Source organism: Papaver somniferum, chromosome 6 (genome assembly GCF_003573695.1).
Source record: "Papaver somniferum cultivar HN1 chromosome 6, ASM357369v1, whole genome shotgun sequence".
In the NCBI taxonomy this organism is placed as follows: domain Eukaryota; kingdom Viridiplantae; phylum Streptophyta; class Magnoliopsida; order Ranunculales; family Papaveraceae; genus Papaver; species Papaver somniferum.
In genome coordinates this window covers 35079773-35105293 of record NC_039363.1, presented here as the reverse complement: position 1 = coordinate 35105293, position 25521 = coordinate 35079773, and the positions used below count along the sequence as shown (strand labels likewise).

Below are 25521 nucleotides of genomic sequence, written 5' to 3'. Positions count from 1 at the left end.
AATTTTGAGCGTAGTTGACTGATTGCAGCGGTGTTAGAATCAGTTCTATCGGTAACCTCCTTGAGAGTCAACAATTTAACAAGCAGAGATGGATAGAATGGTGAAGAATCACCTCTTGAATAAGAGATTCAAGCCAAAAATCTGTGCCAGAGGCGCAGCCAAATGTATTTCATTCAAAAACAAAATTCAGATAATGAAGGGATAACCCTTCTTACATATTAAGTATCCAATAATTGAACCCTAACTAGACTCAATCGATGACAGACACGTGGATAGATATCAACGGTCCTCAGCACACCCAATGACAGCATGTCTAGACTACTAAGGCACACAAATAAATTACTAAGGGGCAGACCACAGATAGGTTTAGTTGAGAAGGGGATACAACACTAGGTTTCATAAGAAGTTCATAAGAAGAATTAGATGTTGAAATTGAAGGTTTAAAGGATTAATCAGAGATGGGTTTGATCTGAATTAAGGAAGAAGGTTGAACAACAAGACAAATTTATAGTTAGGGTTCTGAAGTCACTAATTCTGAAGTTTTCATCTAAGGTTGATGGGTTGAAGCTGTTGAGGAAATTTGGGGTTCAATTTCAGGTAATATTTTCTTAGTTATTTAGTTTATTGTGTGTATATGAAGTTACTATTGAATTGTGATGAGGTTTCAGACTTTGGTGTTGTTGAATGAATCCAGGGTCAGTTCATCCATTTGAACTCAATTGATATGGATTGTTATGGCTTTATTATTATGAATTATTGGTGGAGTTGGAATAAAAGATGTGGTTTTTATGGTGGTGATGTTTTACAGTGACAGAGGTGATTCTAGGAGATATAAGTATGAACTAATGTTGAGGATGTACGAGGTTTAGCTCTGATCTTGTAGCGAAGCTGTAGAGTTGAGTTCTGACAGTGATGTTAGATAGAGCTGGTTGAGTTGGGATTGAGTTATAGTTGTGGATAATGGTATTATGCTCAATAACAATGGCTCTGCGGTGTTGTGCTTAATTGTAGTTGCAGATTAGAAGTAATGGTAACTGGATATGGTGTGTTGTTTGTGAAGATGAAGTTGAAATGTCAGGACCAAGAAATACTAAGTGTATGTGTATGGATGTTGTGTTTTGTATGTTTCTGTTGTGAATGTTGTTGAAGGGGGTATTTAGTTGAAGTTAATCTGATTTATGGAGGAGTTGGTAGGTGCTGAAGTTGTAACTGAAGAACAGAACTAGATATAGTGATGCAGAATTGATAGTGTTGAACAGAGTTCAGTTGAAGTAGTCTTTAGCTTGGCCACAACTGATGGATTGTATGTAGAATGAGTGTGCTTATGAGATGTTTGAGCAGAGGTTGATTACAATTGTTAACAGTGGCCTTAGTGAAAGCCTGCAACTGCAGACCTAGGTAAGCTTAATTACAGTTGTATTAAATTATAGAATTCTGTTATTATGAATAATTCGTGTTTTGATCAAATGAATATAATCAGGTTGGTTGTGTTCTTATAATTACAATAGAAGTTTAGCTTGGGCTTTTGGCCTACTAGTCATCCCAGTCAGTATAGATGACTCACCTGACTTAGATCATCTGACTGAGTTAACTCAGTCTAAACCAGATTCAACTCACTGAGTTGACTCGTGCAACCAAATCGTTGACCAGTTGACATGGACCATGGTTTGACTCTTTGACTTGACCATCGACTTGGACCTTGACCTTTGACTGGACTTAGAAATTGACTGTGAGTTGACCTTGACTGTCAGTTTTACCGCTAGTTGACTCAGATGGACTGGACCTTAGCTTAATGGGTCTGTTTAGTGAACTTGGGTTTATAGCTAATTTTCTTAATGAGCATGTATTGGAGGCACAACAAATTAATAATGATATTTCCCACTAATTAACTGGTAATATAGCGGTAATAATAGATCGTTCCCCCAGAGAGTTGTGTAATTGATAGGTTATTTGATCAGCAAGATAAAGTAAATAACAAAGGGGTTTTGATTTTAAGATGAATATAAATAAAATAATAAAGAAAAGAGATGATCAGGGAATCCTTCTCCGTTACCAAACGATAGTAGGATTAGAATACTTATCTATTGTTCGTAAGAACCATTCATCACCAACCGTAGAATAACAACTTGATCAGTGTTATCCCCAAAACTCCTTCAATCACTGGATACGAAAGTTCTCGACTACCAGATTCTATTCAACGAACCACCAAGTAGTAGATCACTCAAGGTGTAATCCAATTGAACTCCTTAAGCCTTGTGAATTTAGGTTGATCCCAGTAGTTAAACTCTTAGATCAAGGTTTACTTGCTGGTGTTGTCTTCACTCATGATTGCTCCACAAAATCCCTCTGTAAGGTCTCGCGTTTTCTACTTGTGTAGAGAGTTAATCGACGATTACTTATCTCATAACTTTTACTAGCAATAGAACGATCAATAGACTAATCTAGTATGCACCCCAAATCAATCTAAGAATCACTCATAAAACCCTAGATATGGTAAATACAAACAATGATGTCAAAAACTCTCAATAGATTTGTATTACTAAGAAAGCTTCACGCTTAGAACATTGAATTAATTCTTAATCAACAAAGGGTTTAGCTACTCATATTACAAAGAAGATGAATAATGGTGGTTTCCCCCTAAAGGGGTAAATCCTAAGTTTTGATATAGAACTTGTGATATGAGATTCAATAATATGTGAAAGGCCTAATACCTATTTTTATAGGTTTACATTGCTTGGCCATCAAGTATCTAGTTCGGTTCAAGAACCCGACCCGAAAATACGAAATAAGGACCCCAAACGTGACCTTAAGCCTTCACAAGTATGCATACCAGTTTGCGTACTTGCTAAGTATGCGTACCTCAAATTCCAGCAGAAATTTTCGGATTTAAGTATGCGTACCCGTTTGCATACTTGCTTTTCTTCAGTATTGGATAAAAAACTTGTTTTGGCCACAACTTCTTCGTCCGAACTCGGAATGACCTCATTCTTTTTGCATTCTTTTCCACTTTCAATTATATTAAAGATTGTAATGAGAAATCCTTAATTTGAGTGAGTTAAGGTCGGTATTTGGCCCATCTATTGCTTTTGAGCCTTTTGCTCCTTTTCGTCGCACTTCTTCCTCTTCTTTTGGACTTGGGCACTTGGATACTTGGAATACTTCTCTACTTAGCTCTTTTCAGCACTTTGTAGCTTCTTTTTGGATGATTCACCTAATTGAGACAAATAAGATAAAACACAAGTAATAATACGAAAATATGCAAGAATAATAGCTAAAACAAGTATGGAATGGATACTAGAACCATATGAATTATGCACTTATCAATAGTATTCCTAAAAAAGATTGATAAGAAGTCTAGAGATGTTCCATATCCTCGAGATTTTGTTCACATGTTTCCTGCAACGAACCTTTTTTAAGGAATCTTTATTTTTTCATCATCTAAGATTTCTAGTGTTTTAGATGATGTGATATTATCTTGAGAGACCGGAGGTCTTGAGACAAATAAACTCTGAACAATCTTTGAGGATTTTTTGTGTGCGTTACAAATGCACAAAACAAGTTTCCCAAAGAGATTTCCCATAGGAACAGTCCTTGGGATCAAACAAACACAAACTTATTAGGTTTATCGTGTTTGCCTGCTCTAATACCAGTTGAAAAAGCGGGGGTCTAACAACCACACACAATATTTCGTTTGGCAATATCACCGTCTTTAGTACAAGCTTGAACCATAAATAATTTCTTGCAGCAGTGACCAGGCCCAAATTTATCATTACGCCTGAAATAAAGTCATTTTCTTCTTTTCTCATTAAGCTCATCAGTAATCAATCTCTTCATCGAGGTTTTGACTGAATTTTGGGTGTTAACTGGAGTATGTTGGGTACTAGAATGATGAGGTACTTGACTGATTTTTGAAGAACTGGGTGCAAGATTTCTGTGTGATTCATCTCTAGCCTCATACATACGTGCTAGTACATATGTATTTCTTTTTACATATTAATACGTATTTCAGGAAAAAAATCACTTGTAAACATACTAACCTACTGATTTTATGGTGTTGGACCATCCTTGGCCGACAATTTTTGAAACTTGGCTCAAAATTCCTGGACGGTAGTAGTCTGGCTTAACTTTGATAACTCCCTAAAAAAATCCATATATTAATTCAGGCGAAATTTTGCATGCAAATTTTCCTTATATTCATCCCAATAAACATAAATCATCTTTTGTTTCAATAACTGGTACCGCAACTATGCATCTCATTCGAGATGGAAACCCGTTAAAGGAACTTGATCTACTGATGGAGTTTCATGAAGTTTAAACCACGGTTTTACGTCACAAATATAGATTGTTGGATCTTCTTAAATCACAAAATGAGAATAATCTAGTTTCATCTGTGCAGGTTTAAGAGCTTCAGACACAAAAATTTGATGAATCCTACCTCCACTATTTGCTCGAGCACCTTGTGTGCGTATTTCATCTGTAACACCTTCATATTTCGGATTAGTTTATAGTTCTACAAACTTGTTAAATTGTTATATCAACACTTTCAACTTATTTGCAATTAAATTTTGCCCTTGTTCGATTAAGGCCTCAAATGATATATCACCCTCCTTTAATGATGATTTCTTCAATTATTCGCCTGAAGAATGCCTAGCTTTGTTATACCAATTGTTATGGTTCAAAAAAGTAGTTCCTGTAAGATTAAAAGCTAATATATTGAGATAGAAAATTGACCGATAAAAGAATACTTCGAGGGACTCAAATCTCCAACAAAAAAAGGTGTTTTAATATAAATTCAGATGATAACTTCTTCATACTTCTCATGGACTAATATATCCCAATTTACTAATAACTCCTCACATTCAGGTGCATTACAGATACGTTCAAACAAAAACAAAATACGACTGAAAAAAAATTAAAGCACTACTAACTACATAACTTAATCAAACTACAATTACATAAACCATATTAAGATTGTAATAACTCCCTCCTCCTTTAGAAAAACCGTTGTCTTCAAGGGTTATGTCAGGGTACTGTATTTTTAACATTTCTTCTACTTCCCAGGTTGCTTCACTTGGAGCTAGACCCTACCAATGAATAAGCAACTCTTGCTTGTTCTTCAATCTTTGACGATCCAGAATTGCTTGAGGTATAAGAATTATCATCTCATTATCCACACTGTACTGGGGTAACTCAGGTTGCATATTAACATTCAAACCAATCTTCTTCCTGAGGAGAGATACATGAAAGATAAGGTAGATTTGTGAGCTTGCCGGTAGCTCAAGTTTATAAGCGACAACACCAATGTGTTCTAATATCTTGAAATAACCGTAGTAAATTGCTGGCAGTTTCGCTATCTTCTTTAACGACAGATGAAGCTCCCTATATGGTTGTAATTTTAGATAAACTATATCACTACAGAAAATTCTCTCTCCTTGTGTTTTGAATCATACACTTTTTCATTCTTGCTTGAGTTTCTTTAATATTTTCTTTGACTTTCCTGATTACGGAGGCCCTAGCCAAGAGTTCTTGCTTCACAGAATCTAACTTAGCAGTTCCTGGGATATAAGTCAAGAGAGAGGAGATGGGAGACCATATGCTACCTCAGACAGTGTCCAACCAATCGTTGTATGCCAACTTGTATTCAATGATGACCCTGAGGCAAATTTGTCGAAGTTGAACTTCGGGCAACAATTTAAGGGGGGCATAAAAATGATTTAGATAAACTTTTGAATTAACTTATATTTCATGGAAATTTACCTTGTATTACGAACATAAATTTGGAAAAAAATAATAATATACTCTCCTTGTTTCATGGATCTGAAACTCTCCATATTAATTTACCTTAAGTTAATGCAGCTCATTTTTTGTTTCTCTACAAGATGGGGATTAAGCTTAAGTAATTTGGCCCCCTTTCACTAGTGTTGTTTAAATCTTACATTACTTGTACAATCCATATTTAGTTGTTCTCGGCTAAACATTTATTCTTGAGTTCAATCTTTTTAAATGGTGATGTATAAAACGACCACCTACCCCTTTGAATAGCAAGCGCTCAAAATTAACGGTTGAAATTAAGATCGGTAGATGGTGAAGTTTGCTATCTCGGATTGCGTTCATTTTTTTTTGTAGGAATGTAGAGTCTTATAAGAGGAACATATCATCAAAATATTACACTTATATTCATTGTCGTTTGGGTTTTGCGGAGAAAATGACGCAAATCATGTCTGATCTTGTCCATCTAAGAGTACCCATGGATCCTCCCTCTTGATTATTATGATTAACTCTTAATTCATATGTGCCCCGGCTATGATGTGGTCGGGCCACATACTCCGAGTACGTGTCCCCTCCTTCTTTTTTGACACGTCTTGTTTCAAACGAAAAACTTTTTATAAAACAGTTTTTATAAAAGTAAATCCCAATTACGGTAACTGCTTATGCAAAAATCACAATACTGCCCATAATTACCCGTATCTTTTCCCGTGTATTCGAATTTTTTGATTCATAAATTTTCAATTTGGTAAAGAGAAAAGGTACTGATATTAAGATATTCAAAAAACGAACTAGACATAGGGGTTGATCATCCTAATTATATTTATGTTCTTATATATCCTTGATTGATACAAGTTTAAGTATATAATTAAACTAGCAATGTACGTTTAGAATAAAAGAAAACTCATACTTATCCAAGAACGTTTTCATGTTCTTGGCATGCATCACTTAATAATCTCCTCTTTTCGCGATTGTGGTTAGGGTTTAGAGGATTACAGTAAGAGAAAATGTTAATTTCATATTCTTGGGTCTAACACATAAGTGGATCTAATCCATATTCCTTCAAATGCAACAGGAAAAACTGAGTATTGTGCCATTGTTAATCAATTTGATTACAAAGACAGTCTGGTTCAAGGTTATTTTATCTTTATTAAGTTTAAGCATAATCACTTTGATGTGTTTCATACAATTCTGATAATACCTACCGGTTTTGGTTTTGTAGATGGACTATGCGATGCTCGAATTTATTTTGGTATTCCAAAGTTCATAAGTCTAAGAAAACTCAACATCCTAGTTTTGGTTTCGGTGGGATGTTGGATATCATAGTGCCCAACAAAGAAGGTGAATTTTCAACACATAGAAGAAGTACGTACAATCAATGTCCTACCCGGGTGCTGCTGAACTCTTTAAGGGACTTGATAGCCCAGGTGTGACCTTTGGTACTGAGAAATATTACGGCATTGGAGGCTTGGTAGAAATATGGCTATTTTGTGATTTATTGATTATTAAATTTTAATTTAGTTAGGCAAGGTGCTCTTAATGGAATTGATACACAATCATACCTATGGAACTGTTTTTGTTTCCTGAAGGTTATTTGGTAATCATCTTTGTTTAATTTTAATCATGTGTGCATTTTTGGTTCAAAGTTAATTTGTAAAATGACTTGCTGTTCGTTTTGCAGTATGCTTTTAACAAAGTTACATGAAGTTTTCTGGATGTCACCTATTTGTAAGTATGTTTTTGTTTATGATTCAAACCATGATGTATATGGATTTTGCTATTAACATAAATCTAATAATTCAAGAGAAGAAATTGGGAAGGTTGATACATTAAGGAATAATACCTCACTAAAGATCTTTTTGCATCTCTTTTTCTTTTGTTACTTATGTAATTATAATGGCACATTCAGAGTCCAACTTTATTAGGCTTTTTCTGAATGCGACGAACTTGGATACATTTGATCACTTAATTTGAAGTAGCATTATAAGAATAGTTACGTAAAAATTATGAGGTATGCATCGTCTTTCATAGATCATATGACAGTCGGAGTAGATAACTTTATATCAGTGACAATTGAAGAAATTACTAACAAAATGAACTCAATAACGCTATCTAGAGTTTTCGTAGCCACTGATTTGCCATATGATACTAGTAAGATGAGACTTTTTTTGATAACAAAGTTAAGCCGCTTTCCTATATAATTTTTTTTTATTAAATGGATTAAAAAGTGTACAAATGTACTCGAGATATATACAAAAGGAGTCTAAGTTCAACTGCTCTTAGAAAGCAGATACAAAAATATCAAACATGACCAGAACAAGCTGATGGTGGTTTCTAAATGAAAGTACTCCCAAATTACAAACACAAAGACAAATGGGAGGCACAAGCTCTGCATAGAAAACTCTCATCCAAGAGAAGACAAAATTCTTGATACTACATGCTAGCTGATAAGAATTCGTAATGGTATCTTTCATGCATACTCTGTAATTTCTGGATATCGTGATTAGTCTTCAACTTATCAACAATCGCTGAGGTTCTAGTTCGCTTTACTTTGGAATGTTTCTGTAACTTTTTTTATTTTAAAGGACCTACTACTACTTTGTTTTTTAGGCAGTTATGAATAATACTGTAAATTTAGCATAAGTAGTTATCGTAGTTGGGATTTACCTTTATGAAAACTGTTTCATAAAAGTTTTTCGGTAGAAAACAAGACGTGTAAATAAAAAAGGAGGGGCCACACACTTAGAGTATGTGACCCAACTACATCGTAGTCGGGGGCAATTGATATGCTTCAAGGAAAAAAATATACTTAGATTGGTTAATTTTATGATGTAGTATGTTATACTTCTTGTTGTTAGAGCTTTATACAATGGGGCATCATCTTGGGGAAGATTCTCTCGGGGCCCGCCGTGCTTGTATTAACATATGTACCTCCGCTCATGTCAACGGCTTTGCCCAGCATTCAGCTGAAACAGTTCTCTCCGGCTAAAACCATATTATGACTGTTACACCCGGCCCTTGTTATGACTGTTACACCCGGCCCTTGACAATTGCATTTCGTTCGTGTACACTTGAAAGGGAAGGTTCGCGCGGAACCAGTCTGATTCTCACAGGGTTTAGGGTTTTACAGATTTTCATTTGTTCCCCCAGACAAAACAAAAAAGAGTAAAGAGAAAAAGCAGAAGAAACCCTTGATTTTAATGTGGTTTGGCTGATCGCTGTTAGGAAACAACAACCACGATGTCGTTCCCAACAAGACTTCGTTATAGAGCATCTTCTCTCATTCGTTACAATCTATCACTCCCTATTACCACTAATGTTAGGGTTTCTAAGCATCCATCTGGTTTATTTCAGTGTCGTTTACTGTGTAATGCTCCTAGTATTAGGCCTTTCGCATACTTTTCTCAAACGCTGATGACAGCATGTATTCACATGTCATATTAAATATCTTCGGTAGAGTTGGTAAACTCAGGGAACCATAACAACTATTTACTTTAATCTAATGTGTGGACTGTATCTTTCTTTCATCCAATACACGAACTCATGTACTAATTGAATGTGAGTGTTGCCAACTGCTTGTTAACTTGGATGATGGACTCTTCTGCACTGGATTGGTTTCTTAATTTGGCTAGTTTGAATATTGACCTTAGTTTATTAGGTGCGTGAATAATTATGTTGTTATCTATGTTTTGATTAGCTTTGGGTATCATTTATCTTATCGGTTTTCACTTGATTCTGCAGTTCTTAAACCCATTTCCTTTATTAGTTTAATGTACAATGTCAAAATGCATTTCATCTTGATGTTAATGACGTTAAGAATGTAGCGACACGATTGAGTTGCTACGTAGAATTTAATTTTTTCTGTTTTTGATGCAGATTTTAGAGGGCGTAAGTGACATTCGTGATGAAAGTGATCGTACTGGAATGCGTATAGTCTTAGAGGTCTGTAGATACATGCTCAGTGTCCTGCTTGACTTTAGAAGTATTTTGTTTGTTACCTTATACTGATTATCAGTACCGCAAATATTTTACCAGCTTAAAAAGGGTTCAGATCCATCCATTGCTCTCGAAAATCTGTATCGTCTTACTGCTCTTCAATCTAGTTTTAGCTGCAACATGGTTAGGTAAGTTGCATTGGCCGTAAAGCATGTACCATCTTTTTTCCTCCTTTTTTGAGAAAAAAAGCAAACCTGTATCTTTCAGTAGAATTATTATGTTGAATTTCATCTTGATCCTTTGGCTGGATAAGATGTGCTTCCCATTATCACACTCATTCATTTTTTCCCATCCTCTTTAGTTTGTCTTCACACTTGAATACACTTTGATTTTTTTCACACATATTTGTAGATATAGATCTAAGAAAGTATCTGTTCTGACTTCCGATTTTCTTTGGCAATTTTTTTCTTCTGTTCATTGACTTTTCACAGTATCATAGACGGACAACCAAAGCTGATGGGGTTAAAACAATTGCTTCAGGTACCACTGCTGTTGTTGCCTTCTGTTTTTGTGTTGTTGTTGTTTATATTCTGAAGATTCGAGTGTCAAAGTTAAACCAAACTAACAAAAATGTCTGTTAATTTTAGTACTTAAGAAGGTTGCTAAGCCAAGAGAACATCTAATTTATTTGCAGCTTTATATGTTTCTATTACCTACATTTCATCGTGACCGTACACTTTTAAGGCTTACAGCTTACCACCATTGAACACTTGAGAATGTTTTAGTATATATATGGTTTCATATTTCAAGATATTGCCCTGTTTCAGTATTTCTAAAGTAATGACTGTGATAAATTCTTACAGGTTACTGCTGTGCTTGAAGTCTGTGTAAAACTTACCACCACCTGGTTCTCTAAGAACCTTTATTTCAGCTCCTTCCTTTCTTTCAGCAAGCTATAGTCCTTCATTGGCTCCTGCTGTACTTTTTCTTTACTCGTCCTTAAGAACTAAAGGCTTAGTACACATTATCCCCTGTGTCCTTGTCCTTGCTGTTGTGGTGAAGCTTCAGAAGGGCTCAGCTAAAGTCATAAACATTTTTGCAGGTTTTTGAGTATTAAATGAACCAAATGATTAATTTTAACAGAAGAGTAGTAACCCACCAGCTCATTAAGTCCTTCAGTTGTTTCCTCGATTTCCACCCAGCACAAGATTTTCTCCATAGAGCACTGTACACGACGAGTGACTACTAATGGTCATTCAAAGAAGCATGGCTGCAGTGATGTACTTTGTGTCACTCTAATGCGTTGCTTCACTGTGCATACCCACCGTAAATAACATGTGTTGACGTATCTTACATATAGCATTTGTATGGCCCTGCTTAGTACATTGTTCTATCCTGTTTCATGAAAATTAAGGTTGTTTCTTGCTTTCTCCTCTCCCTAGAGGTCAGGTTCTTGCCCCCTCTAGTTCCTATCTTTTTTGCCTTTCCTTTAATTATAAAATCTCCATGGAATTAGCTTAAAGTAAAATAGAAGTGATCATTAATGTTGCATGTATCCTACATCTGGGGTGTACACAGTATGTCATGTTGCTTCTCAAGCTCCTAAGTGTGTCACTGATAGTTTTAAAGAAAACTATACCATATCAATATATCACCTTTCTAAAGAAAACTATACCATATCAATATATCATCTTTCTCATTTGTTTTCTCAGGCATTCCTGGATTTCAGATGCTCTGTTATTGAAAGACGTGCAAAGTTTAAGCTCTCTCAAGCCCAAGATAGGAAACATATTGTAGAGGTATGCCATATACTTGTGGAAAGTAATGATGCTTTATAAACTATACTTAGTTTAACAATATCAATCTCCCAGGGCATCATTGTGGGGCTTAAAAATGTGGATGGCGTCATTGATATACTCAGTAAAAGTTCAAGTAATATAATAACTTCAGCTGCTTTGAGAAATGGTGAGCACTCTTGTACTCCGTTCTTCTTTTGAATTTGCTCTATAATTTCATCGACTTATGACTGTTCATTTGAGCATTTGAATTTGCTAATAAGAAACAATCCCTACGTGACCTAAGGAGACTGCGTCTCATTTGCTGCACTTAAGTGTCCATAAATTAAGTCGCCAGGTATAAACAAAGCCAGCGGGCATCAACCAACTTCTAAAACCAGATATCTATGAGCCTTCATCTATCTTTCAACAGAAGGAAATGTATAACACTTTATTACAGTTTTAGTCTTATGCATATAGCTTTGTGCCCTTTATTCCCTCATTGGTGGATTCAATATCTTGTGTATTGACCCAGGTCACAAAATGATCTTTTATAATCGGCTTGGATGCGGAATTTTTTGCCTTGCTTAGAGTGTAGCAATTTGACCTCTTTTTCTGTGTCTAATTTGTAGCTGCCCCTTCCCAGTTTCTTCTGCATGAAATCTTGGGTTACCTCTGATGAGTTTTTTGTAGATAATTGTGAAGTTTTTGATTTCCAATCCCTTAGGCCTCAGGAGTAGGTCAAACTAGAATTTGATACTTGTTCATATGTAATATCTTGAGGTTATTAACTAATTGAACATGTAATTTACTGGTGCAGCATATAACTTGTCTGAAACACAAGCTGATGCTTTATTAGGTTTGACCCTGAGAAGGCTTACTTTAAATGAGGTGTGGTATGATTTTGCCCATTATGTTTGGATTCATTGATAAGGTATGGTGTGCTCTTACTGAGTCCGCAAGATTTCCTCCCTAATATTGCAGTCAAAGAAGTACATGGATGAAGCTAGATTATTAACTGAAGAAATTTGTAAGCTAAGTGAACTGCTGTCAAGCAAAAAACTCATATTAAAGGTAGATACTTCCTGATAACTTCTATATTCTTGTATCGGCTAGGTTACTAGCTAATTATTTCCGCTTACCTGTATCCTGTTCCTTAAACGTGTTAATTACTGTTGGAGGCTATGGAGCTCCATCTTCAATGTTGGCCACTGTTTGAATTGCATCCATGTGATTATATTTCAGTAGGTTCTTATAATAAAATTGCCATCTTGTTTTTTCTGTTAACAAGTTGATAGAACAAGAGGCAACTGAATTAAAGAACAAATTTTCAACTCCAAGACGCTCAATGCTGGAAAATGCTGTTTAGCACACCAGATGACATAGATGTTACCTCTAATGACGAAAGGCCTCAGGTATGGCTGTGACATTAGGCTTATAGCATTTACTATTTTTATGGTTGTCTTAATTTCTCAGTTTATCTTTATGTAAGATGTAACTGATTGTTTGTGGCTGCAGCTTTCAGGCTCTTTGTGGGAAATCTCTAATTTCCAAAAATGTGGTACCATTGGAAAATCTGTCGGGATGATGTGAAAAATTGGTCAGGATGTGAAACCTACTGCATCAGCATGAGAAGCAGAAGTGGTTTCCGAGTAACCGCGATTGAATTTGGTAGGAATTGACTATAACAAATGCGGAAAAAGTAAGTAATTCGGTCAGTGTATAGTGCTTGTATTGTCTAGCGTTAGTGAAAGTTTAATAGAAACAGCGCCATTGTAAGAGAACGGAACAGATAGCGGTAGTGAACCTTTTGCAATCTAAAAATTGTGTAAGCTTTTGCAATACAAAAAAATTGTGCACTATGATTGGCTTACTGACATAAACCTAGATGATGATTATCAAAGATGTTTTTTGATTGGTTTTAACATTGCGAACTCAGGTTATAGAGACTGCAGCCGGGTTGATATTACTTCCTGGACCTTTGAAAACGCTTTTTGGCCTGAGTATGGTGAAAAGAAAGTACTGGTTCACTTTGGTGAGCTTTGAACCTGAGTATGGCCCGGCTCCTAGAAGAGGGAGATAATTTTTCACTATATCCCTCTCTTTGATTTGGTATTTGGTCATTGACTATTATTTTATCTGATTATTTTTCACTTTTCTTCGTCACCTTCGACCTCCAAACTTGGAAATTAAAATGAATAATCAAAACTAGAAACTCGATTTAAAGGTCTGAAGATTTAAGCTTTCTTTCTTCGTTTTTGATCTAAACTGGTTAATTTTTTATCTCAAATTTTATTTGGAGGTCATTAATTTCGAGATTAGGAGATTTAAGCTTTCTTTCTTCGTTTTTGATCTAAACTCATATATAACGATTCGGTTTATATGTTCTTCTTTTGTTGCAGAGATTCTTTTAGATGATTTTGTTTCATCTTCTTACGGGCTTTATAATCTTAATTATGGAAACTTTATGTAAGAAACAATTTGTGCTCCATGCTTCGGGAGCAACATACCGTGTTTGCTCTAAGTTTTGAAGGCAACTTGGTTACGGAGTCATATGTTTGTTGACTCCAAAACTGGAGCAACTTGGTTTATGGATTCCAGAATTTGGAAACAACTTATGTTCGTTGACACCAGATTTGAAGACAACTTCAATTCATAAATGGAGCCAACTTGGTTCCTGGATTGCGAAATTTAAAAAAGTTAATAGTTCTCAATTTGTTTTGTATGGTTCTAAGAAGAAAAATGCAAGGTCATTTGTGAGGTTCTTCACTGGGCAAAGCTTGGAGGTGTATTCATATATATATATATATGCCTGATCTTTTTGTATTATATTTTCTTTTTTTCCGCAGAGGTTATGGCTTTTGTCCCCCTTTTGTTATGTTTTCCTTCTCCTTCATAGATAAATTTTCTTTGCGAGTCTCTCAACAAAAGTATTAGTATTTAATGCAGTTAGAATTTTCATCTAACGCATGCAGTTGAATTTATAGTGTAGTTTATAAATCACCTAATCCCTTATCTGTAAACTTTCTTGATAACCATTTGAAGATACGTTGTACCTTCACAAATTCCCTACCGCTGTCTTCTGTTCGGGGTATGATCATGGTAGCTGCTCTGTTCTCTGATTTCCGATTAGGATTCCGGCGATGTTAGACCTGAATTTTCTGATTATCTTCTAAGTCGGTTCAAGTTAATGGCGGTTAAAAGAAAGAGAGGAGAAAGAATCGTCTGAAGTCTATTTTTTATTATCAGAATCAACTTGTTTACATCATCAACCTTTTTGGCTATTTATGCATCATATGAACACGACAATTACATGTAGATGACTAAGCATGTGACAGCCCGGACTTCGATAGTTACTGCCTTCTGCTCGTACAGACATGAGATTGGTCTGACCGCATCAAGAATCTTCTCAGCTTCGCATGTGGACTCAGGTCTTCCGCACCCAACTCCGTGTCTCTATTTTGTTTGATCGCCTATGGCTCAGTCAATGGACATCTGTTTCATTTCTTCTACTTCTGACCTTGAGTCTTATTTCATATGTCCGTCGTATTAATCTTTAGCTGCCAGTTCTTGGGCAGATGTTATATTTTGTCATCTACATATGTGCCCCTAGTTTAATTAACGTGAGTCTGTAGACTTTTTTTATGAAACTCCGGTTCATCTTTTGCTTTGATAGCTCAGCTGGTTCGATGCTTTAGCTGCTGCATACCTATATTGGTGGTTACAACTTTTACATGTGTACCGGCTTGTGTGGTTTGAATTTTTAGCCAAATGAGGTATCTGAGACTTTTTCTAGATGTTAATCCCTCTTTTTAGGTTTCTTCAGATGGGGTGGAGTACATGAGCGCCTTTTCAGGTGCACACTTTTTCCCAAGTTATTTTTGGATGGGTTATTCTGGCATCTTTTTAGATATTACTCCAAATTGCCTCAGATGAGGTGGCATATCTAAGCGCCTCTTTCGGCGCTTCTTCTTTCTCGAGTTACTTCTGGGAACTTTGGGTTTTCTAGGTGATACACATGTCCCTCTTTTCCGAGTTACTTCCGGAAACTTTAGGCTTTTCTAGGTGATCCACCTATCCCCTCTTCCCTTCAAAAGGTAAGTATCTTTTGAAAGATGCTCTAGATCTGATTATCTGCTCATTGATATTTCGTCTTTTCATGTCAGACTAGGTATCTTGTACCTCCATAAAGTCTTTGTTGTTTTGCACCATGCTTTGTCTTTGAGCTGTATTTTTCCCGGTAATAGAGTTAATCGATCTCGTGAAGCTCAATTATTCTTTAAAAATATTGTTTATTCTGCTGCTAATTATTAGCGCAGTTTTCAGTTTTGGTGTATTGTTCACCTTCTTGGAATACCAAAAGTTTGGTATTTTTTTAACGGATGTCTGTTTTGCACTTTTTGACTTGTAGTAGTGGGTTGCCACTATACATGTCTCTAATGCGTGTAGAAACGTGGGAGTAAGTTAACGTTTTACCGGCTTCAACCCTTTTTCCCTTTTCGTTTTTTTCTTTTCTTTTCAAAATTGTGGTTTTGTGAGGATGAAGCCTGAGCCACATTGTTTTTGACCATGTGGCGCATTTTCTTTACAGTTGTTATTAGGGTTTTGGGTTATATTGTGAGTGCTGTGTATTGTTTTTGTCGATTACGCCCTTTCACTTTCCCTTTCCTCTATTTATATGACGGAGCCCCTTAGCTTTCCGACTCATATCTTTGTGGTGGTAAGTCCTTTCTTCTGATCTACCTCTCTTTTGGTGTTTGATTTCCTTTAGACTTATAGGCCTTTAGGATCATAGTCCAGCTATAGTTTTTTTTTTTTTTTGAAACTTCTGTGTTTTCTTCATCGTCCGTCTTTTAGATGTTTTGAGATTGAAATCCGCTGTTCGAACTCCTATGATTATGGTTTTCTATCAAATTTCCATTGTGGGAAACACGATCTACCCGCTTTCGGGTCTTTTCTTCGGTTTGATCTTACATTCCTTATTATTGTTTTACTTCACCAGTATCTGGTGTTTAGTATTTTTGCTCTTGTTGATCCATCTCTCAGCATTTTTTCTATGTTTTCCGATGGGAAACACTTATTAACTCTTTTCATAATTTATGAGTGTTGCCCTTTTGGATATTCTTCGAGTTTGATGATTTTTGTCTCCCCTTGTGAGTATATATATATAAAGTAAATAGAGTAATCTCCTCCTTTACTTTTCCAACCTCATTTATTCTTGCCAGGAAGTAATTGGAGTTATTTCAGTCGTTTCTTTTTTGCAGACGAGGGGGAAGCTTTTTCCGATAGGCGGGAGGCTACGGATTTTACTATCCTATATTGCACGGAGGACAGATTAGTAATCGTAGTCCTTAATCCAATTGTTGGTGCTTTTTAGTTTTTATTTTCAGTAGTTGAAGCCAGGTTTCCTTCGGAGTCAGTTGTGGTGAGCTCAGCTGGCCTTGACCTTCCATATTACACACTTTGCTTTTATTGTTTCTTTATGTGCGTATATCTGTTTTTTTTTCCCAGCTCCTGGGTCAGTGCACGTTTCTCCTTCTTTATTCCCAGCTTGGTGAATCGTTGTTATATCGAGATCATGGACCATGCTGTTGGTATTGACGCTCTTCAGGTTGCCCTCTTACGGAGTATGAGAAAGTTGGAGATTTACCCTTTTATCCCGAAGCTTCTCGTTTTCGAGGTTAAAGGTTTTGGGTTTCATTTCTCTTTGCTCTGAGTCCAGAAGTTTTCCTTTGGTCGTTTCTCCACCCAACAACGTCTCTTGGGTCGAATTTGTATTTTTATGGCGACCTTTTGATTGAAAATTTGTTTCATTTGTAATCCTTTCACGAGGGATCCTCATGATTTTATCAATGAAAATTAATCTTGTTTTTGTTTATTATCTCTTGAATGCTTTTATTTTATCACATCTGCACTCTTTTGATCCCACCCCCACCCCCCTGAATTCTTTAAACGAATATCAGGGTTTGGTGTATTAAGGAATTTATCAGCTAAGTTCACATATTTCTGGTGATTTGAGTTTTCTCCACTCTGAGTTTCCGATCTCTGACTTTATTTGGGATTCTCAGATCCTTACTTTGGGTTGCTGACCTGACTTCAGGTTCTAGCCTGTGTCTGCAGGCTTAGTTGTTTGATGAAGTCTAATCTCATATATATTCTGGTTCCTAGCTTACGCATGTTGGCTTGGCTACTTGGTGACATATTGCCTTGTCTGTTCCACACGGGTTGTACTCGGTGTGTACAGATGCGTCTCAATTTTTCCTTGGATGAGTTTGTGTTTTATTATTTCCGACCTTTTGAGCTTCGGGCCTATTTCCTTCGTGGTGGCCGAGCTTGTTGCTTATTTGGACTGTTATCATCTCTTTTGTGTTTGGACTACCTATGTTTAGGTGTCTTGACAACTTTACCCGTCTAAGTCAGGCGCTCCTTCTGTATTTTTAATTTTTCTATTTTATAGGAGAGCTACTACTTCAGTTCGGCTCTTTTTTCTTTTTGTGTTTTGATCTCATTTTCTTTTCTGGGGTGCCTTTAACACTGTTCTCTTTTGTTGTTTTCTCTCTTATCGCTTTATTTTCCTTAAACCCACTGGGGATTAGCTTCATCATCTTCAGTGATGCTGGTGACAGGTCTTAGTTCAGAGGTTAATTGTCCAAGTTACCATTCTGTGCCGTCTAGATTACTGGTCCGAAGCTTTCATTGTGTTGGTCTTAATGATGCCGTAGTTCTCCACTAGGATAGGGTCTTTCGCTGCTCTTAAGTTATCACTGACATGATCTTAATTATATGATCTTACGACCCAATAGAGGTTTTACCTCGTTGTGCCTTTTCTGACCAACTCTTCGAGAGATATATTCATAGCATTAATTAAAGAAATTTTACTTTTTTCAGTCTGGGTGATATGAGATCATTCTTGTGGGATACTGGGTTATCTCCATGAGTTGTTTGTTTCGATGTGTTTTCAGTGAGTGTATCTAGTTCACTTTCAGTTTTTCACCTGAGCATTTCAGTTCTTATTTTTCTTTTTCAGCATTTCAACTTTTCGTTTTTTTTGTTCCGAGCTCTTCATCTCTTCGTTACATTCGGTTTGTTTTTTTTATTGATTCCGAGCTCTTCAGCTCTTCCTCATTTTTGGGACTTATGCGTTTCATCTCCCCTCTCTTTCTTGCTTTAGGCATTTCCGCCATGTTTTGCTCGAGCATTTCTGCTCTGCTCTCTTCGGGTGTACTTTCCATCCTATATATATGTCTTAGCGATCTATACTTGCACGAATTATAATATTTCGAATTTTACAGTAGAAATCTAAATTTTACAAGTCAAGTGTTTTAGCTTTCTGTTATCTTATTATAAGTTTTTTTTTTTTTTTACAATAACCTTCCTCTGGTAATATTTTTCTGTTATCTTATTATAAGTTGTTTTTTTTTTACAATAACCTTCCACTGGTAATATTTGTTCCGATGACTAATCTTATAGGGGTAACTGAGGTGTTCGCCCAGCTGGTTTTTCAGCCTATATGACCCTTTGCCCATTTTTTCAGATACAATATAGGGTCCTTCCCGTGATACTCCGAGCTTTCCCAGCTTGTACTCTGCGCTGCTGGGAAGAACTTTTCCTAGGACCAAGTCACCAACGGTCAAATCTCTTGGCCTAACACGTTTTTGGTTTTTTATCATGTACCTTTGGTGCTTTTCTAGTTGTATCAGTGCTCGTTCTCTCTTTAGAACGACTTCTTCGGTCGCTTTGAGGATAACTACATCATTTTTGCTTGAATTGGCAAACAATGTTCTTGTAGTTGGGAATTTCAATTCTGTGGGCAAGAAAGCTTCAATGTTCTTGTAGTTGGGAATTTCAATTCTGTGGGCAAGAAAGCTTCAATACCGAATGCTAAAGAGAATGAGGATTCCTGTGTTGAAGATATTTTTGTTGGTATATAGGCTAATGACACTTCATATAGTATGTCTGCCCATCTTTCTTTGGCAGCGTAAAGCTTTTTGTTGAAATCTCCGCCTGACCATTTCCTTATTGGAAATATGGCGTGCTAAACCTGTTTCATTTAGTGATTAACTATAAATTAGTATTTTTGTTCCCTTTCTTTACATGCTCTGGCATTTATATATCTTTTCGACATGTTATAATTCATAGCTATGTGTGGTTTAGGAAACATACTTTTGTTATATATTATTGTTTCTGCACAAATATTCTAGCCATTTTGAAAAGGTGAGGGTACCCAAATATACCTCAAACTAAAACTTTTTCTACCTATAAGTCCTTTCTCCGAAAGTGATTGTCTATGGACTGAGTCGAGACAATGCAACTAATCGGTTCACACTTTGTGTGATCGTCTATCGATACGAGATCGAGACAATACAACAACGAAGTATGTTTACTTGATAAAAGGTTCGGAGTTAACCAAACACAATAGGATTGCTTATCAAGTAAATTGGAATTAACGTTTGTGTAATTTACTTTAACTATAATAGAACAATTATAATGCGGAAAATAAAAGTAAATGACACAACAAGATTTTGTTAACGAGGAAACCACAAATGCAGAAAAACCTCTTGCTTGTCCAGAATTGAATACTCTCAGGATTAAGCCGCTACACAAAATTAAACCAACTTCGTATAGTTGAGACCAAGCAACTAAACCTATAGTTCACCTAGTTCCATCTGTATTTTCACGCCTCCAACTTATGAATAAGTCACGTACTTGGAAAAATTCCTTTGGTTCGTATTCCAAACAGTAAAGGAACAAAAAATCTGTTTGGTATGAACTCTCTTCAACCAAGTGATGTGAGTTCGACAAAGGCTCTTCTGTTTATCTCAAATAAACTCATTCGTCAGGTTTTTAGATCTATATTATGTTCAACTACCAAAGGTAATTGTGAAGATTTTACAATCAATACTTTTAATCACAAAGAATTGTATTGATGCCGATCTACACAACTAATCAATCCAATCTACCACAAGGATAAACCGATTATAGTTGGATCCTCTTATACCGAAACAAGTATTGTGCACACCAAAGATTATGAACCCCAAATCAGAAATCTTCAATATCTTTTTTTATCTTCAAATCTTCTTAGATCTTCAATAAACACTTGCACACAACAACTTGAATCTCTTGTGATCAATCACGCACATAACGAAATGGATTATCACAAGATCGTCTTTAGAACTAAAAACAGTCTAAAGATCCCTGTCGAAACTTCGATCTAGTTTGAGTGAATCTTATATCAGAAGAGAAGATTCTCAAGCATTAACAAACTAGGTGCAATCAAAGTTCAACCACCGTTAGTCAATCAAATCAATCGAAAACACAAGATAAACCGCAATTATCTAGTTTCCCACCTACGGTACTAATAGAGACTCTCAATCCCAAAGAAGACTTTAAACTGAGCGTCCGTAAGAGATTTCACCTAATTAGGTTACTCTTCTCTCCGAATAGGCGGCTGCATCAGTAACAACACAACCGAGGAAGTTTGCTGTCGCGAAGGATTAGTTTGATAGAAATGCAAACTTCAAGTATTTATAGACAAGGAAGTTTGGACCCCAAGGAATTTCCAAAACCGAAAATATTCTCAAGATATGCAATATATTCCAAATTCGGTTTCCATAATTCCTGGAAATGCTCTGTCCAAAATATTGACCGAAAATCTCTTTGAAAAATCTTTAAATAGTAAATACACATTACTAATTCTCGTTTTCCTAAAATAGTCTATTTCTGCGGCTATCAACCGTAAGCATGCCAAGTACTTGGACACATGCACATCTCATGGTTAAAATTTTGGAGTTTTAGCTTTTTCTACATTAGGTGAATTAGGAGATGATTTTATTGTGTTTTTGAACCGTTTGAGAAATTTCTTATCTAGTTATGATGCTAATTCTAAGATAGGTAGTTTTCTTTTTTATAAGGTTGGTGTAGCAATCCAAAAAGAAGTTGGGGCGCAAATTGTTGCTAGGCTACCAACTAATTCCATGTAAAGCGAATGTTTGTTTTATAAATCAAAATAAATAAAAGATTCTTAACTTATTTGTCTTTCGATCCTGGGATTTTTTTCCTTTAGCTATTAAGGAATAGCTTTGAACAATAAAAGATAAACATTACTGTACGTGTTCAAAATATGTCGACATCTTTTTACGTTTCCACATTAACCAAATATATTTTCGGTATCTCTAATATTTCTAGAATAATAGAAAATTTGAAAAGATATTTTTCGAATATTTTTTGTGTTAAAAACACAAAACGTGCTCGGATTGGGTTGAGATTTCTTGTGACCGACTGCACATGTTCATAGGATCGGTTTCCCCTTGTTTCACATGTCCATAGGATCGGTTCCCCTTTGCCTAAAAACGTGTTGGACATGTCCATAGGATCGGTTCCCCTTTCTGCTAAAAACTTGCTGCACCTCATACAAGGATCGATTCCCCTTTGTGATGTGTTGCACCTCTTACTAGGATCGGTTCCCCTTTGCCCAGATTCGGTCATACACAAATCAAAAACTCGATCATACCATCTCAGGTGATTACTTAAGATCGGTTTCACTAATAAAATTCATACCAATACATAAGTCAGGCCTTTGTGAATAGTTTTACCAAGAACACAAATGAGTCATGAGAGGTTATACTAAATCACACATATTGGTTGTTCACAAGATACGCAACGAATAACAATACCAATAACGCCTGGCGATTTCCTTTTAGATTCACAAACAATTTTATGAACTTACTTCCTTAAAACACAAGTAAAACATTGTTCCTAGGATGAAATCCTTACCTCATACCCATACATAATCACAATAACATTTAAACGATTATGTCGATATCTTATCTACAAAGTTTAATGGTTAAGAAATAAAATTCATATTGTATTCCTAAATACTATGTCTATCTAGAGTGTTCATGCTTTGCAGTTTTGTTTTCAATATGCACGACTTGAAAGATACGTTAGGGAATGGAACAATTCAAGTCAAATATCACTAACCTCGAGTGGAAGGATGATGTTGTCGTTGTAGATTCTTACTTCTTCACTTCTTCAAGTCTTCACAATACTTGTAATGTCTCATATCCTAATACTTTCAAGCTAACCTATACGAAGTTGACTCTAGTACATAATCAAAGGACTCTTAAGATGATTTTTGATTCACTAAAATATGACAACCAAACTTGACATACCAACACTTGGTGGGTTCAACCGAGCTATGCTCTAACACATTTAACTTGGAATTGTGTTCCATTGTCAGTTACTAGCGTCATGGTACTCCAAAACTACAGACGATGTGCTCCCAGATGAATTTACTGACATCTGTTTTTGTGATTGTAACTAGTGCTTTGGGTTCTACCCATTTTGAGAAGTAGTCTTTGGAGACCAATAGGTATTTTCTGCCTCCATGCGCCTGTATTTCAATTAGTATTTATTAGTTCAGTTTTAGCTTTAAAGCTTGAACCTTTATACTATTTTCTCATGTGCTTTCAAGGTAAGCTGTGAGTATGGAACTTTTACCATAGTAAAAGGGCCCATGATATCCAATGCATACTTCACGAATGGCAAAGGAGTTAAAGCATTGTGCAAGCTTTTTGCTGATGCGTGTATTTTATTATCGTACCTGCAATTTTCAGGTTCTCACAGTGTTAATTATCATTGTTGTATATCCGTGTTCTTTCAGGATACTTATTTCTTCTGGCACTAAAGGTCCATTTTCCTTTGAAATTTGACTTCAGCAACCATATGTTATTTTTGTAATTGTTCCGCATCTTTCAATATTTGCACAAATTAGAAAAAAAATTATAAAATTTTGAGTTTTGTATTGATTAGGAATACCTCTGGAATTATCGCATTTTTTTTGATCTCCTCAGCTGCTTATTTCATGTGTGACCATAAATAGCCTTGGGATCTCGCCTTTTCAGGAAGGGATATTTTTTCTGTGTGGTTGCCACAATCCCCTGAGTGTATTTCAACTAGAAATTGTTCTCCCTGCTTTTCTGTGACACATTTGAGTAGTGGTCCCAGGTATGTTTTTGTTTATATATCACCATCTAGGAGTTGATACCTGGATGCTTCGGTATTAATCTTATTGGCCTCTTGCGGGTCATCTGATAATGATTTTGACTCGAGGTAGCCGAAGATTCCTCACATCCAGGTCCACTATAGTTCTGTTAGGGGTCACATTTGAGCTCTGTGTTACTGCGTCATCTGTGTCTGGCTCATGTATAGTTGACCTTTCCAAGATTCCTATATTTATAGTTCTCTGGCATGCTCCAAGTATTACTGATCCCGGGAAAGCTAATTCATCTGAGTGTCTCATCTTATTCCTTGGTATCTTTATGATACTCACTTTTTCAAAGTTAGATAAGAGAGTGCTGGTTTATCGTCAGCTGGGAGTCACTGAATAGTATGGATTCCTGTTAGAGCACTACTCGGTCGAACTCGCAAGCATTGCTATCTCAAGCTTGTTTGTAAAGTTTAGTTGATCAAAACTATATACTTGATTTAGAGTCTACTTATAGCTATGTCTCAGAATAGGATAGAAGTGTGTAGTTGAGCATTAGAATTCACGACGTTCACCAATTGAAGAAGAAGATCTACTGAAGATCTTGCAAGAACTTCATCAAAAAAAGGTACGTGAATACTCGAACTTATCTATCACTCTGAAGTCTATTCTATTCTATCTTCTAAAGAGACTAAGTCGTATAGCTATATAGACTTTTACATTACACACATTTGAAATTTCGAGCCGAGTTTATCACGTTCATATATTTCTCGAAATACGCGTTGGAAGCTTTTTAGCTTTAGCTAAACTTCATCATCTACTTGACGAGTTTAGTTATAGACAATTTATTTGTTGGAAACTAAATATTAAGTCAAGATGATCATGTGAAAATTACCTTGAGCATCTTACATGATTTGTGTGGGACAATCATTTGATGTTAACTTGGAAAGTTTCGTATTAATAAAATAATCACTTGAAAATTACTTGAAGCTAGTGGTATGTGTAAGATTACCATTGTTGTCTTTTAAGGATGTTTCAATGATTAAATGAGAGTTTTAGAACTACTAGCAACGTCTGGATATAACACAATATGAGTACCTAGTATGCGAACTGTGAATGCTAGTTCAGGTCCGGAACTCTTGTTTGTGAACTGTGTTTGCGAACGAGTTTACCCGTGAAAGGTACGGAATTATGGTTTGCGAACAATGTTTGCGAGCGTCTAGACTAGGCCAGATCCGGAACTGTGGTTTGCAAACAACTTTTGCGAGTGTAGATGGTGGATTTTCAACAAAGGTCAAAACCGTAAAATCATGATACTGCATGTTTCTGACACGGCTTTCAGGCATGTGACGATTCATATTTTACGAGCAATGATGAATATGTTTCTCGAAAAGCCTCCACTAGCTGAGCGTTCGATGCCTCGGATTTCATCATGCCCTCTATGTAGAATAACATAATTGGGCGGTTCTACGTAAGATTGAGAGCATTAACGCCTTCAGGACGTCGGTGACACTCACTGTTTCCTTACTACATGAGAGAGACCCCCCTCTACATAGAAGAAAAATTGGGCGGTTCTCCGTAAGATTGATAGCATTAACGCCTTCAGGACGTCGGTGACACTCACTGTTCCCTAACTATGTAGAGAGACCGTGTATAGACTCAGGCGGTTCTCCGTACGCCTTCAGGACGTCGGCGACACTCGTTGCTCCCTGACTATGCACCTTTCAGAATGAGTATGACGCTTTAACTGGATAATATCCCTTCTGCAATAGATTAATTCTACCGTGACATTCACTACTGAATTCTTAAAAGACGATATATTTTATCTCATTACTCTGATTCCATGGTCGAATCCACATCTTGATCTCATGGAATGGTAATAGATAATTACCTTATCTCATTACTCCGATTTCATGATCGAATCCACGGCTGATCTCATGGAATGGTAATAGATAATTTTATTACTCCGATTCTATGGTCGAATCCATGATCCCATGGAATGGTAATGGTTATTTTATTATTCTGAATTCATGGTCGAATCCACAGCTGATCCTATGA

The 25521-nt window shown here is 36.2% G+C and overlaps 1 protein-coding gene and 1 long non-coding RNA gene across 8 annotated transcripts; both read left to right on the top strand.

Annotated features, from left to right (window-relative positions):
- The first annotated feature begins 8899 nt into the window (after positions 1-8899).
- LOC113285583 (DNA gyrase subunit A, chloroplastic/mitochondrial-like) lies at positions 8900-13534 on the top strand. The gene is made up of 10 exons (XM_026534414.1): positions 8900-9084; positions 9643-9708; positions 9802-9890; positions 10194-10242; positions 11415-11501; positions 11574-11667; positions 12298-12368; positions 12462-12551; positions 12769-12892; positions 12996-13534. Exons 1-9 carry the CDS (start codon positions 9007-9009, stop codon positions 12844-12846), a joined length of 702 nt encoding a protein of 233 aa, XP_026390199.1. The 5' UTR covers positions 8900-9006; the 3' UTR covers positions 12847-12892; positions 12996-13534.
- A 1894-nt stretch (positions 13535-15428) lies between these two features.
- LOC113287285 lies at positions 15429-17358 on the top strand. 7 transcript variants are annotated; one of them, XR_003329934.1, is made up of 3 exons: positions 15429-15574; positions 16742-16902; positions 16989-17358. It is a non-coding gene; the product is annotated as an uncharacterized LOC113287285 (long non-coding RNA). The 7 variants fall into 7 exon arrangements; XR_003329930.1 differs by having other exon boundaries at positions 15445-15574; positions 16725-16902; XR_003329931.1 differs by lacking the exon at positions 15429-15574 and adding an exon at positions 15675-16197 and having other exon boundaries at positions 16725-16902.
- The last annotated feature ends 8163 nt before the right edge of the window (positions 17359-25521 follow it).

Coding starts and splice junctions, on each gene's coding strand:
- LOC113285583 (XM_026534414.1), top strand. CDS start 9,007: ATGTCGTTCCCAACAAGACTTCGTTATAGAGCATCTTCTCTCATTCGT. Junction 9,085..9,642: donor CACTCCCTATTACCACTAAT/GTTAGGGTTTCT, acceptor TTTTTGATGCAG/ATTTTAGAGGGCGTAAGTGA. Junction 9,891..10,193: donor TTTAGCTGCAACATGGTTAG/GTAAGTTGCATT, acceptor GACTTTTCACAG/TATCATAGACGGACAACCAA.